The sequence below is a fragment of the Musca vetustissima genome, unplaced genomic scaffold (genome assembly GCF_032173495.1).
Source record: "Musca vetustissima isolate MV318-11 ecotype Yass unplaced genomic scaffold, APGP_CSIRO_Mvet_v1 utg783, whole genome shotgun sequence".
NCBI classification, from domain to species: domain Eukaryota; kingdom Metazoa; phylum Arthropoda; class Insecta; order Diptera; family Muscidae; genus Musca; species Musca vetustissima.
In genome coordinates, this window is record NW_026872781.1 from 120,970 (window position 1) to 137,100 (window position 16,131).

General features: G+C 35.7%; 3 protein-coding genes across 3 annotated transcripts; 1 reads left to right on the forward strand and 2 right to left on the reverse strand.

The window, feature by feature from the left end:
* Positions 1-850: 850 nt before the first annotated feature.
* On the reverse strand, positions 851-2,535 carry LOC133338399 (uncharacterized). Its single transcript, XM_061546576.1, has one exon. It carries the CDS (start codon positions 2,533-2,535, stop codon positions 856-858), a length of 1,680 nt encoding a protein of 559 aa, XP_061402560.1. The 3' UTR covers positions 851-855.
* Positions 2,536-3,679: 1,144 nt separating this feature from the next.
* On the forward strand, positions 3,680-6,145 carry LOC133338452 (ribonucleoside-diphosphate reductase large subunit). The gene has a single exon (XM_061546626.1). It carries the CDS (start codon positions 3,686-3,688, stop codon positions 6,143-6,145), a length of 2,460 nt encoding a protein of 819 aa, XP_061402610.1. The 5' UTR covers positions 3,680-3,685.
* A 6,487-nt stretch (positions 6,146-12,632) lies between these two features.
* Positions 12,633-13,700, reverse strand: LOC133338409 (uncharacterized). The gene has a single exon (XM_061546588.1). The coding sequence runs from the start codon at positions 13,698-13,700 to the stop codon at positions 12,633-12,635; it is 1,068 nt and encodes a 355-aa protein (XP_061402572.1).
* Positions 13,701-16,131: the final 2,431 nt, after the last annotated feature.

Below are 16,131 nucleotides of genomic sequence, written 5' to 3' on the forward strand. Positions count from 1 at the left end.
AATTTAGGTTCATTTTAGATCAAATCTTTCTATCAAAAATTATGTATATCGGCCCACGTTTTGTTATACATAGTTTATATAAAATGCTCCCCCCACTTTTCAGTATTTTGAGAATTTCAGAAATATTTTTACCGTTACGTGTTATTTTCTGAGTAGTTGTCGTTTTGGTATTTCGTTTTCTCCAGACAGGCAATTTACCATATCAAGCCTCCATATAATTGTTCCGATCGATTACAGGTATTTTGAGCATCCCCCGTATGATCGAAGTTATACAAAGAGTACTTTTATTGTAAATATCGGCCAACCAGCTTTATCAATGTCTTATGACGCTGAAGCATCATATAAAACGTTTATAATTTTGTCTAGTGATGTCATTAAAAAAATAGTCAAGTTGTCCCCTCCAGCGATTAGTCTTGTGCTTTCGGCATTTAAAGAAATGTCCGTGATCAAAATTTGCATCCGTTTATTTTCCTTCTGATGCTTGGGACTGAAGGTGCCAAGACAAAGACGCCTATTTGAGTCGAAGAATTCACTTTCGAGTTTTTTTTAATATTTATGGCAATATTATTGTTCCTCTATCATTGTTAAAACGTATGGTTATGGAAAAAATACGGAGTTTCTTTTTAGTTTTTGGTGTTTACTTCCATTTTTAATTCATGTTCTTATTATTCAAAGAAGGAACTTCAAATCCTTGAAGAGTAACTATTTTCTAGACTTATGTTAACTACATACTAAAATATATATTTTACAATATTTTATAAAGAAAGATTCGACGAATTTGAAATACATAGTGTTTCTTATTCGCTATATTTGGTGGAGCTTCTAAATATATATGTATTTTTGTTTTCATATATATTACGTATTATAATCTTCTTCTGTTGGATTATCATCGGAATTTTTCAAAACTTCTTCCAATTGTGTTATCAGACCAATTGCACGGTAATTCTCTTTCAGCATTGCATATTCTTCAAGTGGTTTGAGCAAACGCAAAACATCTTTAAAATTATTTATTTGTCGTGGTAATTCTGAATCCTCATCATGGTTGGTGTTATTATTATTGTTGTTGTTGGTTGGTGGCGGAGATGGTGTTGGTGCTTTTGTAACTGGTACTGTAAATTGATTTGGAGATGCAGCTGCACGTTGCAATACACTTTCTGTAGACGTTATAACCGTTCTGTGGGGAGATATACTCGTCGCCATTGGTATATTACTTCTGCGTTTTTCTTCTTCGTCCTCCTCCTCTTGTCTTTCTAACTTTATTGTGACTTGGTCATTATTTAATACAACTGACGCTTCCTTTTCTCTTTCCTCCGTTTGCATTTTCTCTGTATCGACTCGTTTTTCTTGTTGCAATTCATGTTGTAGAACAGGATCATTGTTAATTGATTCTATTTTGCGAATTTTTAATGGAGGTGACGGATCAGGCTCTCTAACCTGCTGTTCTAATTTAATTTCATTGATATCGGGTTTTACGTCTTTTTCTTCTTCCTCTTCCTCATCCAAATAGATAATGGAACTTTGTTGTAACTTGATTTTTGAATCACTAGGAAATTTCGGCAACAGACGCATTTGCAAGGTATGGGCATTTGGTGGTTCTTTCGGTGTCAGAGTAATAGTACATGCTTTGGTTTTATTATCCATACGGCTGCAATAGCTAAGTATGTCCTTTAAATCTAACGACAGCAGCGGTCGTTTACCATTTACTGGACTCGTGTCCTGCGAACTGTCATGACGTTGTCTGAAATCTCGTATCCAGGATAGTGTGGGATGGAAATCTTGTACCTTTAAAATATCATTAAACTCTTGGGCCACCATTTGCAAGGCCTTGTCGTCCAGTTTCATAGATTTGTAATGAAATTTGGCCCGGTGTAAATATTCGTTTAAAGCTTTTTGCAGAAAATGCAATTTCCTCACCCGACGACTCTCATATTCTGCCGTTTTTGCATCTAAACTGCTGTATTTTTGCTTTAGATCTTTCAGATGAACCACATTTGTGGTGGTGCTTTGCATATTTTTCGTGCAATATGCCATGACATCTCTCAGGTCCATTGAGGCGGGTGGTATACGATTCAGCTGGATGTGTTTATTGGCCAAGGAAATATTGTATGCCGATTTAAAGGCTAAAAACCATTTCTTGTTCGGTTGAAAATCTTCTAATTTTATGAAATCCTGAAACTCTAACGCCTTCAGACGTATCAACTCTTCGCTTATGGGCAGTTTCATGTGATACTGTATCCGTTGTATGGACTCGTAGACACATTCGTTTAGAAATTTTGCCTTTCTCTGTTTAACGTCCATGGGAATTTCTTTTGGATTTGTGGTGGCCTCATAGAATTCCATAATGGCATCACGATTAGATACGATATTTTTGATCTGTTCCCAACTGCAATTGAACATACGAGCCACCTTGGTGTACATAGGTCGTTGGTTGTAGGCCTTGATAGCTGCCACCCGTTCGTCTAATGTTAGAATATTTCGTATACGTTGTGGACTGGGTTGTATAACGGTATTATCGACATCTACATAACCATCCATATAACTCTCTAAATCGGAATCCTATAATAAAATAAGAAAATATTAAAAATTGAGAAAAAATATATATCGGATAAAAACAATTTATATGTATATTATGTAAAAACGAAAAGAGTGCGATATAAAAACATATCTAAAAAACACAGCGTTATTTATAATCCGACGTACCGTACAAACATTTTATTTGTGTTTCGGTACCTGGAATATGGTACGCTGAAAACTAACAAATATTGTAGGATAAATTGGCCCAGAAAAATTATAATCCGCTTTTTTGTTAGTTTCACTAGTAAATCGTCTACTTCGGTCGGGCTGAATACACTTCAGCATGAAGAGAGCGTTCAAAATGCATAAATCGATCGAAAGCTTTTTCATATTATATCTTAGGAAATACGGACTTTCAAAAGAAAAGAACATAACGATCCGCTACTGGGTTTTAATTTTCTTATTGCTGTAACCTGGCGGGTATAACGACAAGTTTCTCAAAATGTGTATAATATTCTATTATATTCAAGAGTATCTATTATAAAAATCAATCGGCTTGAAGTCCCCTAAGTAGCCTTAGGCCAGCATTTACAACGTATCGACAATACATCATTGTTACGATACCTTAACATCTGACTACTTTCGTTACTGACGCATTTAGTAAAAAATGCCGGTTTGCAAATATGTCGGTACAAACACACGCACATATACAGCAAACGTTTCCATATTTTGTTTTTAGCACAAACAAAACATTGATCTGTTTTTGCTAAAAAACATATTGCCATATCGTTGAGCTTCCTCATATCTTCATGCCGAATTTGACCAATAAAACAACTCTGTATAGGTTGTTTAGTACACCGCCGACTGGCAACTCACATTGGATTTGAAGCTTTTTTTGGCGCAAATTTAGCCTAATTTTTGCAATGTATTGGTGCATTTAGGCGGCTGTCTGCTTGACTTTTTGTGTTCTATATCAAACATTCAGTATTGTCGTCGAGTGTCGACAAACAGAAGTCGACGCTACAAGGGATTCTATTCTTCTACTGGTTTCCATTACATTTATATAATTTATTTGTATTATACTTTGTTGTTGCCTCCCTTACATTCCGAGAACATTGTGAAATAGACGAAAACAAGAAGTATTCAGCGAAGTATTGACCAATCGAACAATATGGTTAACAGTATGAAATCGAAGAAACTATTTGTGGTTAAGCGAGATGGCCGCAAAGAGGAAGTACATTTCGATAAGATCACATCACGCATCCAAAAGCTTTGCTATGGCTTGAATATGGATTTTGTTGATCCCGTGGCCATAACCTTACGGGTGATCAACGGCTTGTATTGTGGTGTGACGACACAACAATTGGATAATTTGGCTGCGGAAACGGCCGCCACTCTAACAACTAATCATGCCGATTATGCTCTGTTGGCGGCCCGTATTGCTGTATCCAATCTACACAAGGAGACAAAGAAAGTGTTCTCGGAGGTGATTAGCGATCTGCACCATTATGTGAGTGATGAGACGGGAAAGCCGGCACCCATGATATCGGAGTTCCACTACAATGTTGTAATGAAGAATTCGGAACGCCTCAATTCGGCCATTGTTTATGATCGTGATTTTGGTTATAACTACTTTGGTTTTAAGACATTGGAGCGATCCTATTTGCTGAAGATGAATGGAAAAATTGCCGAGAGGCCTCAACATATGCTGATGCGTGTTGCTGTGGGTATACACGGTGAAGATATCGATGCTGCCATTGAAACATATAACTTGCTGTCGGAACGTTTCTTTACCCATGCCTCGCCAACATTATTCGCCGCTGCCACCAATCGCCCCCAGTTGTCATCGTGTTTCCTTCTGACCATGGTTGCGGATTCGATTGAGGGTATTTTCAAGTCTGTGGAACAGTGCGCCATGATTTCGAAATCAGCTGGTGGCATTGGTATCAATGTCCATTGCATACGTGCCAAGGGCACTTCAATTGCTGGCACAAATGGCACTTCCAATGGTTTGGTGCCCATGTTGCGAGTATTCAACAATGTGGCCCGTTATGTAGATCAGGGTGGCGGCAAACGTCCTGGCGCATTTGCTATTTACTTGGAGCCATGGCATTCCGATATTTTTGAATTTTTAGACCTTAAGAAGAACACCGGCAAGGAAGAGCACCGTGCCCGAGATCTTTTCTATGCCCTGTGGATTCCAGATTTGTTCATGAAACGCGTAGAGGAGAATGGAGACTGGTCGCTGATGTGTCCCCACAAATGTCCCGGTCTGCAAGATGTTTGGGGAGAAGAGTTCGAAAAACTTTACGAGAAATACGAAAAGGAAGGTAAAGCCAACAGAACAATTAAAGCGCAGGCGCTATGGTTTGCCATTATTGAAGCCCAAGTGGAGACCGGCACACCCTACATGCTGTACAAGGATGCCTGTAATCGCAAGAGCAACCAGCAGAATATTGGCACCATCAAATGCAGTAATCTGTGCACAGAAATTGTTGAATATTCGGCACCCGATGAGATAGCCGTTTGCAATTTGGCCTCCATTTGCCTCAACATGTTTGTGACTCCCGAGAAGACATATGATTTCAAGAAACTGAAGAATGTGGCCAAGGTTGTTACGCGCAATCTCAACAAAATCATTGACATCAACTACTACCCACTGCCAGAAGCAAGAAAGTCAAATTTGAGACATCGCCCCATTGGTATTGGGGTACAAGGTTTTGCCGATACTCTCATCCTGATGCGTTATCCCTATGAAAGTGAGCAGGCCTACAAACTTAATCAACAGATTTTTGAAACCATCTACTATGGAGCTTTGGAGGCCAGTTGTGAACTGGCTGAGAAGGATGGCCCCTATGAAACCTATCCTGGCAGTCCAGTGAGCAAAGGTATTCTCCAATACGACATGTGGAACAAAGTACCCACCGACCTATGGAATTGGGCTGAATTGAAGGAAAAAATTGCCAAACATGGTGTCCGCAACTCCTTGCTGTTAGCGCCCATGCCGACTGCTTCTACAGCACAGATTATGGGCAACAATGAAGCCTTCGAACCCTACACATCCAACATTTATACCCGTCGTGTACTGTCGGGTGAATTCAACATTGTTAATCATCATTTGCTTAAGGATTTGACCGAACTTGATTTATGGGATGAAGAAATGAAAAATAAAATTATCTCAAGTCGTGGTTCCATACAAAATATCGAGGAGATTCCCAAGGAAATTAGAGAGCTCTACAAGACGGTTTGGGAAATTTCTGTAAAGACAACGATAAAAATGGCCGCGGATCGTGGAGCATTTATCGATCAAAGTCAATCATTTAACATTCATGTGGCGGAGCCTAATTATGGCAAATTGACATCGATACATTTCTATTCCTGGAAGGCGGGTCTCAAAACCGGCATGTATTATCTAAGAACAAAACCGGCGGCTAATGCTATTCAGTTTACAGTGGATCGTAGCCGTGTGGCTTCTACAGTTGCTGCCGCCGCCACCACGAATGGTGAAAAACAGAATGGAGTAGCATCGCCGGCTAAAGAAGATGCTGAAGCAGCTGAACGTGAAAAGAGAATGGCCGAAATGGTGTGCTCATTGGAAAATAAGGATGCCTGTATGTCCTGCGGTTCATAAACAAATCTTACTTGCGCATCTACATTTTTATACGTTAACATTTTTAATTTTTATATACATACATACATATGCATACATATATTTACATATTTATAAATTTTTAATTCTATTCTATTTGGCATTGAATGTTAAACCCAATAAAAAGTAATCTCAAAAATTGTCGCCTTTTTTTGTGCAATATGAAATTGGGGAATCTTTATATTTGTCGACTGTAGAAAAAAGGAAGGAGCTAAATGTGTAATACTAGCAAAGAAAATTATACATCAAATTGTCATGCGGTATTTGCGATGTTTTGGGAATTAACGTGTTATATCAACATTAATCGTACATGTAAGGAACAACATTTTTTAAAGATAATACTTGTGGATTCTAATGCAACATCTGTTCCAGGAGTATCCGTTGTAAATTATATTGGTTGGTAACCTAAAATGTAGGGTATTAACAAACATGGGTCAAAATTTAATAATGGAATCAAGAGGGCTGCCGTTCTGTGAGTCAATAGGGGGAGTAAATGAAGCAGCAAGATTTCGGAATATATCTAATACAATTGGACTGAGGAGACAGACGTTGGCTGAGAAAGACTCGTTTCGGATCGTAGACCCCTCTGTCGTGGAAACGAAAATTTTGACTGTTGTGGCTCCATAAGAAGTGGTTGTGCTGATAAGTGGACAAATTATTCCAGCCCTGTTATACTTCATGGAATATGCAGTTGTACACATGTCAGATAGTGCTCTCGAGTGATTCATACAACTAGAACTATCAGATCACGACCCAGCACCCCACTGAAACTAAAAAATAATACAAAGTATAATGCCAATGATATAGCAGCAAGAACAGGTCATGTCAAATTAGGGTCACTTCGTGTGACTAAAACCAGTAGCCTGAAATGGTGACTATGACCAAAACAAAAATCTTTTTACAATATTTTCCACACAATGTTTTTTCATCCTCCTCGTTCCCTGCAATTTCGGTGCAGCTAACTAACACCTTCTAAATCCCGAAAATGGGAGGGTACCATTATATGAGGGATGTACCAAAACTTGGACCGATATATTTAATTTTCAATACCAAACTTTCTAGGGGCTGATTATAGACTTTCGTATTGTTTTGAGTTTGCTAAGATAATTCAAGTGTAAATGTAAATTTTTATAAGTTGAAATTCCAATGTTAATTACGTCCTGATCTATCGGACACACCGATTTTAATTTGTAAATTAAAATGCTCGCCAATGTTTCGAAGGGTTAAAAATCCTTGGGCCAAGTAAAAATTATTCACTGTCAACATTATTGTGATCTGTTATATGCTTACGCTTTATACAGTGTTAAAATTCTGTTGACCCAATTCTGTTGCAGTTCAACATCACCGCTTAAACAATGTACCGTTATGGATATATATTTTCAAATTATTCATATTCTTACCGAAGAACACTACAAAAAACAACAGCACTTGCTATATTTGTGACTTTCTTTTTGCTAAAATTGTCTTCTTCGCGCCGATACTTTAAATCGCTACAACACAACACACATTATCTTCATAATAAATAAAATTATTAAATAAATTTATAACAAAACAAAAAACGACTCACTCACCTGAGCCATATTAGATGAATGTGCGGACTAAACTGACTGTCTGTCTGTATGCCTGCCTGCTGCTGCTGGTGGTCGGTCAAAGTTGTTTAAGACGTGCTGATGGCAAAATCAACGGCAGCACCACAACTATCGTCGAATGAACAAAAAGTTGATATTTCAAACGAGTCCAACTAAAACAGAGCTGTGAGATATGTTACCGACTTGGATATGCAAAAACCGGGTTAACTTGTTTTCGAAAAACCAGTTTCGAATTCCAAAATATGCCATTAACAGCAACTGGTTGGGAATGATAGAAACGACGACGCCGTCGTCGACTACGGTGATGACTGCTGACACGTAAAGATTGCTGAGCCGCTGTTAAAACCAGCAATACCGCTCCAGTGCAGCGATTTATTTAAGTAGCATCGAGCCGAGTTAAGTAGTTATGTGCGTTGCCTCTAGTCCAAGTCCACAGTAAATTTAAAACAGCAACAACATCAGAAATTGAACTGAAATAAAAACCAGTTTAGTTATTAACAATAGGTGTGTCTGGTTACTTTCCCTGCAGGAATTGTCCAGTAACTTCTTTCTGAGAGAGTAAGGTAGTTTTATTCTCTTTTGCAAGAAAAATGCGAAAAGTAAACAGACGGCATCCCTGCAGAAGCTTGCAACTAATCAGCTGATTTGTCAAAACAAACCAATTTGTCCGCCATTATAAAGAATTAAAAGAAAGAAAACACAACCAGTTTAACAAGTTTTTGAAATAAAAAGGAAATAAAATAAAAAAATGAGCAATAAAAGAAAGATAGATTTGATGTTCTCGTTTTTGCTAATAGTCTTGCTAATTCCAAAAAAAATTATTTTCAAATTGAAAGCACAAAAATAAATAAACAAACAATAGAAAACATCTGATTGAATGTCGATGTATGAGAAGAAGAAGAGTTGCAAGAGATTGCAAGAAGAAATTTTTCCAGCAAGAATTTGCAAACTCTCACTGAAAGAACTGTCAAAATTTCTCTCTCCAACCGCTCTCTTTTGCAGAACTTTTGGGTTAACAGACGACTTCCAGTAACAATTTGTAACAATTGTTACAAACTTTAGGGTAACCAGACACACCTAATTGCAAGTGGCTTGAGGAGGGAGGAAGGGATTGTCATCTAAGTAAACCAGTTTTTTAAGAAAATTTACCTTACAAATTATTTCTTTATTTTTTTTTTGTGGCTGAGGACAAACAGCGCAGTTTTTGCCTGCCTAGTAGTTAAGAATTCGCGTTTTGAAGATGGATTAGGCCATATAATGTTTGTAGGTGTTCACAGCTGTTTTGTTATTGTTTTCACTCAATGAACCTGAATGAGCTGAATGGGGAGGCACGTTGCTGTGGTCTGCAATTGATGTGGATTTAAGAAACAGAACATATGTCCCCAAATTACTACAACAACAACCGGCAAAAGAGTTTGTTGTTGGGATTCCTTTGGCGGATCTTTATGTTTAATATTTCTTTTTCATGTATGATTTATCAAATTTGATTATATTTTGCTATTTATCAATGACGATGGTTAAGGGGGGATGAGTGTGTGTGTGTCTGGTACAAAAACGATCGTTGCACTGTGACGTCACTGTGAATGCCAACAACTCAGGTGGCTATCTCGAACACAGAATTCAGCGAACCACAATAAAAAGAAAAGTGATCAACAGCAGGTGGTGTTGGCGGTGGGGAGTTTTCGATACCGTGTTTTAATCACAAAAATATCAGTATTAATGTGTTTTATTTCCGTTTGTGTTTATACAAATTTATGTCCAAATAACCCAACTTTTCTTTTCCACTCGTCCGTCGCCACTGTCAAATTGTGTGTGTGGGTAAAATGCAACTGAGAGGCATGCCAGAGATCTCTTTTGTTTTTGTTCACAACAAATATATTCCGCAACACGTTTTTTCCTCTCATAACTGGCTAAATCACTCTCACTACACAACCAGGGCTGCCAGATTTTTTTTTGGAAAAATCGTCAAAATGACGATTTTTTTTATCAAAAATCGTCAAAAAATTAAATACGCACATTTAGATATATTTAATTTTTTTATTTTTATTATTTTTTTTTTATTAAAATGAACATAAAAGAGGTATTCAATTTATTAAACACGTTTTTAAAGCTAATCAAGAAATTCATTTATTTTATAAATAAATATTTGAATAGTCATTTCGACTTTAATAAAGTCATTCATTTTGAAAAGAAATATTTGTGGTAATCATTTTCAACATCTTGGTTTTAATTAAAGTATCAGGACAATTTGTTTTTTTAACTTTTAAATAATATTTGGTATAAATTTCTCCACTGAATCCTTATTGGGGGAATTTCGACTTTTCGTTTTATTAAGATTTACTTGGCTGAAAACACGCTCAACATTTGCTGAGGAATGGGGTAATACCATACCTTCCGTACAAATTTAGTTATTATAGGAAAAACATATGAACCATCACCACGTTTCAAATCAAATATTGCATTCCAAAAACGAAATAAATCTGTTTCATCATTTTCACAAATGTTATCAAAATCAAACAACCTTAGTTCGCGAAATTCTGAATTCAATTTTTGTTTTTCATCTTCGTTCACAAAATGTGTAAATTCTTTAAGGATATCGAAAAATGAATTATTCTTTTCATTACAAATATACGTGGGACTTATCATAGATACAATTTTAAAAATGCTTTCAAATCGAATCTTTTTAAAATTGTAATAACTTTGTATAAATTGAAACTTAAATTTAATATAACAACGTTTCCGTTCACCAATTTTCTTCAATTTGCCCGTGTTGTCTACCCAGAGAACGGCACAGCTGATTGGTAGTTTTTCATCTATCTGGGTAAACGTAAACTGTTGTTGGCTTTGTAACAGTACAAAGTATACCTCACACACATATGCCAAATATTCAAATTCTTTTTACTTTTTCTTTCGCTTTATACATTTTTGATGTTGCCATAACAAAAAGAACCCAAATATTGCAATATTACTAAAATGACCAAAAATCGTCATTTTTTGGGCAAAAATCGTCAAATCGTCATTTTTCAATTTTTGACCAAAATATCGTCAAAATGACGTTAAATCGTCAAATCTGGCAGCCCTGTACACAACGTCAAGTTGTAAGATCCTCTCCCTGGTTCAACTCTCCCTCTCATTGAAATTCCCTTTGTGTTTTTTTTTTCGATCAATTAAGACAGTGTTGGGCAAAATTAAATTGAGAGCAAGTGTGTGCGAGTGTAACTGAGAATTCACCATTAAAAACGACTGACGTAAAGAGAAAGAAAGAGAAAATGTGTTTACCCATCGACCCTCAGTTACGGTAGCGTATATGGGTAAGCATGCCTGAATTAAGAACACAAAATGTGTATGTATCTATTTTTACTCTTTGTCGTATGGAAAGTATGCTTTAATTTTTTTTGGTATTGGATTTTTTAGGTTGTGCTTTAGCATGTGGTGCGTGATTCATGTTGAAAGTAATTTTTTAATTATATTTTACAGTGGAATATAATTGAAAAGCTAGTATTTCCAAAATAAAAAATAGATTTGTTATAGTAGCTGTTTCATATTCCATATAAGTCACTTTATTATAGGTTAGTTTTTACTGTAATAGGTGATCTGCTCAAAGACGATAAGGTCATTGTAAATTAAAGTTCAAGGGGCACAATGTTTATGCCGAATGAGGAAATTCTAGGAAAATGGGCGAAGGTAAAAGCGTTTAGGGCCCGGCCGAGGATAGTTTCGATTTCTTTCTACAATAAACCTAAGAGCTCCTAAACAAAAGCGGAAATCCATAATCTGCTCCGCCTTCGGGGAGCAGAGCTGAATGTTAACGGACGCGTCCACAGGTTGCGGATAGTGGGAAGCCCAATACTATTCTTTAGGTAACTGTGAATAACAAATAAACAGTCGCGGACAATCAGCGGGCTCAGGGAGAGTTTCGGAGGAAATTACCGGGTGCCTATGATCCCTGAGCTGACGATCTCAGTCCCCCAATCTCAAAGGTCTGGGGGACTACCTCTTAAAGTGGGATGTCATTGACCCCGTGCCCATCAGCGTTCTATGGTTTGCAGTCAGATTCCCTACTGTATTAGAACGGAGCCTTGCCTCGGCGCCTCAACAAGTTTATTTAGGTTTAGTTGTCAAGTCCTTGCCATGCTAAGAGACTATGCCCTCACTAAAAGCAATTTCTGTGGAGCCGAATTTTTATCATCAGTACCACAAAGTGCAAGACAAGTCAACGTGAGGCATCACAGAAATTTTAAGACTTCATTACAGATGCAGAAGTTTATAATGTAATATTTTCTATACCCCTAGACTTTTTTCTCCCTCCTGTCATGTCGACTACAAACGTATTCTATATACAATCTGTACATGACAAAAACCTATTAAAAATATCTTAAATTATACCTATACAGGCTCCGCTAAGTATAATCATTCTGTTTACAAACATTTTGGGAATATGAATTCAAATTGATTATTTTTGGAAGGAGGTGGTCTATTATATTCAAAAGATTTCCATTATTTGGGAATGTTTTGTCTTATTTATTATATTTTGTTCAATATCTAACAATTACAAAAAATGTATTCATAAAATTATTTACATTTCATATTTTAGGTTAGTGTAATTTCAATTTTAAAATTTTATTTAAACAACTAAATATTACAATAGGACTTAAAATATCAGACTATGGTCTAGATTGTAAAATGTCTACGTATAGGTATATAATGGTTGTTGCAATTTCGATTTAGAATATAACCTTTCTTTAGAACGCAACGAATTCATTAATGGTAATTGACATTTCTCTTAACATCGGATGCAGCCAGCTGCTACAATGTTTTTTTTTTGTCTTTTTGAGTATTTACAATTTCGTTTTTATTCTAGTTTACGAGATTCCAACAGCTTATGCGGTATTGTTTGACTGCTTACTGAAACACTGTTCCAGCTGTGTTAGCAAGCCTATAGCCCGGAAATTATCTTCCAGCATAGCAAATTCTTCTAGAAGTTTTAAATGTTCTAAGGCCTCCTCGACCGATTCAATACTTGCCAATTTTGATGTTCTTTTGGTGGTGCTGACTGGCTGACACGTTGGTGGTGTTATATTTGTGGCGAAATTTTCTTCTGTAATGATAATACTGCTGTTTTGTGGTACACCATTGGGAATAACATCGTCCGAGTCATCTTCAGCATTATCATAGACTATTGTAGGTTCCGAATTGCAGTTATCTATTGGTTCAAGTAAATTGTCATCGGGTGGTGAATATTGTTGTGGCATTTCTGCTTGAGATTCGTGGTCGGGTAGTATATGTTCTTCAACAATATCAAATCGCTTGATACCATTATTGCTTTTGATAATACTATGATTTGTTGATCCTATGGCCATACTGCCATTATTTTGATTATAAGCCGCTCTTCTCCGAACATATTCAATTATATTGGTGGTACTTAAATGTGGTTCCTTGGCCTCTGTTAAGCGTATACTTTTGCGTAGTGCTTTCAAATCGAATGACCATATACCATACATACGTTTGAAATTCAGAAGCCATCGTTGATCCGGTTCAAAAGAGTCCACATTAATTTGATGTTTAAATTCCCAAGCTTTCTGAATGACTTTCTCGTCATCGATATTATAGTTGGCATACATTACACGTTGGATGTATTCAAACATTGCTTTGCCCAGAAATGAAATTTTTTCTCGACGCTCCAGGGCACGAGAATCAGCTAATTCTCTTTGTTGAATTTGTAAACGTTCAATATTGCGGGCACTGCTGCCCATTGATTTATAGGCTGCAAGTATGGAGGCACGATTCAATAGAATTTTCTTGATTTCCGAAAAGCAGCAATCATATTTGGTTGCCAAACTTTTAATACTGGGCTTCTTGGAACGTGATGATTCGTATTCCTTTATGATGACAATACGTTGATTGACTTTTAACTTGCCACATTTGCGGCAATTGCAAAATGGTCGCATAGAACAGCATTCATGTTTGATTGCAGTCCGAATTTGCTTCCAAAATGAATTGCTTTTATTTCGTGTGATTTTCAGGATTTTCTTGCTGTTTTGGATTAAATTTATTATTGTTTTGTTCAGCCACAATCTCCAATGTTAGTCTACACTGTTACAAGAACAACAATGCCATTCATTCATGAATATGTATGTCAAAATGAAGATAAACCGGCACACGACCAGAGCTGTAACTTACAACCTCATTCCAATGACAACAACAATCGACTGACTGACAAACGGGTGTGTGTGTGTGTCTCAGGTGGTTTATGGCAGCGGTCGCCATATAAGTATAATAGTTCTGGTAGCCACTTCCTAGTTTCCTTGTTGTTTCATTTCTCGGAAAACATATTTTGTGCTTTGCTAGATTTTCAATTTCTAATTAGATTTAATTGCCGAAATCTTCCTTATTATATTTGTATTCTCCTCTATTTATTGCTATATTTTTCAGTTTATTTTCCTCGGTATAGTCAGCAAACTACTACTTTGTTTTGTTTTTATTGACATTATTTTTTTGACGTTGAACTGTCTTCCACAAAACTTGTCTACATATAACAGTTACAGCAATTCACATTGAAATGATAACAAATAGTGTGTCTTATTGGATTTTAATCGATAACCGATAGAAATTACTAATGGAAATGGTAGTGGAGACCTGCTAATAATAGGTTGGAATTTCGAATTGCAGAAAGTTCAGGATCAAGATTTTTTTGGAATCAATCAATAAGTACAAATCTATAGGTTAATTTTGTATCATTTTTTATTATTCTGACATTACAAGCCCCAAGGAAAAGCAACGTTTTTCCTCCGCTTTTAAAAATGCACCCAAACAGTACATTGAGAGCTTCCGTGATACTTAACAAAAGGTATCATTCTTACACCCATTATGGACCTAATATTCATTAATAATTCAAAATGTGTAGTGCAAAAATCCAAACATATATGAAATTAGAACACATGAAAAAAAACGATACAAGAAAATGTGGCATACTCTTTCGTCAATTAAAATTTAGATGGCGCTGTTTTCATTATATTGGTAACAAAACCCGTACAGATGACAAAGCTACATTATTGTTGTAATTAACAGGATATATGAACCAAATAATATTTCTGTGTTTCTTCCCTGTTTATTGTTGAGGACTATACTATCAAAATATATCAATTTCAGTACAATTACATTTAACCGGATTTCGTTAACCCAGTGGGCTTCAACTGTCAATTTCTTTGCATATCTGTCAAATAAATCCTCATAAAGTAGGTTAACCCGGTAAAAAGTTCTAATGTGTATGTCGTTTTACAAAAAAGTTCAGGAAACTCGATATGGGAATAAAATCAAGTGAACTTTTTGAGTTCCTACAATACTATGTATCCATGGTATAATAATAGAAGGTAACATCAAGTGTTGTTGTACAAAAAACGATATAACAACCACATGGAAATTTGTTGTTGCAAGTTCTACTAGTGTCAACTCATTTGACAGAAAAATGTAAACAAACAAATTATCATCAAATTATTTTTATTTTGAAAATGAAATATTTTCGAATCCTCAAAATAAATATTGAAAAACATGAATGAAAATGTATCAAATTTATATTTCTATCGCTTCCACATTTTTCCTATAATTGAGCCATTGCCATATATATGTGTATCACATATGAAAATGCTGGGAATAGCGAGCTATTCCTTGAAGAAAGATTTGCTTCCTCAAACTTTCCCAGCAGGCAGATTGAGTAAATTGAATACGGGAGCACATTTAATAAAGAACAATTTAAAATTGTATGCGTTCCCAACAAAAACTTATATCCAACAAAATACTAAATTTTATTAGAATGCATATCTTTAATTTTTTGACCTTGCTCCATAATATAAAAATTTCGCCATCTAGAGGCTGAATAATAATTTTGGTATACATAACATTGTTTTTCTTCCATAAAAATAAGAAATCTATATACAATTTTATCAGATGAACACGTACATATTTGGCAAGACAACAACCCGTTATAAATTTATTCCCACATTCAAACTAACTACAAGAATCTACTAGTTTTTTCTATGATAACAAAAAATTAATAGATTCTTGCAATACGGGAACAGACAATTTGTTTATTGGATTGAATACTTTGAAAATTTAATTTTTAAAAGGTTGTACGAATACAAATTTTACATACTGCATATACATATAGTCTTTACCATCCGACTATGGTACTGTGATATAATTTATTCCATTTTATAACAATAATTATAATTACTTTTGGATACATCTTTTGGACATTTATTTTTAAAAGCTTATATCAATTAATTGTAGTATAGAAATATCTTAAAATAAATAGGGTAAATTATTATCATATATACTTATAACTATCTAGTATATAATGTAAAAACTTAACACATAACATAA

Bases quoted from the DNA above. Each gene is read 5' to 3' on its own strand.
- LOC133338399 (XM_061546576.1), bottom strand. From the start codon at position 2,535: ATGGATGGTTATGTAGATGTCGATAATACCGTTATACAACCCAGTCCA.
- LOC133338452 (XM_061546626.1), top strand. From the start codon at position 3,686: ATGGTTAACAGTATGAAATCGAAGAAACTATTTGTGGTTAAGCGAGAT.
- LOC133338409 (XM_061546588.1), bottom strand. From the start codon at position 13,700: ATGCGACCATTTTGCAATTGCCGCAAATGTGGCAAGTTAAAAGTCAAT.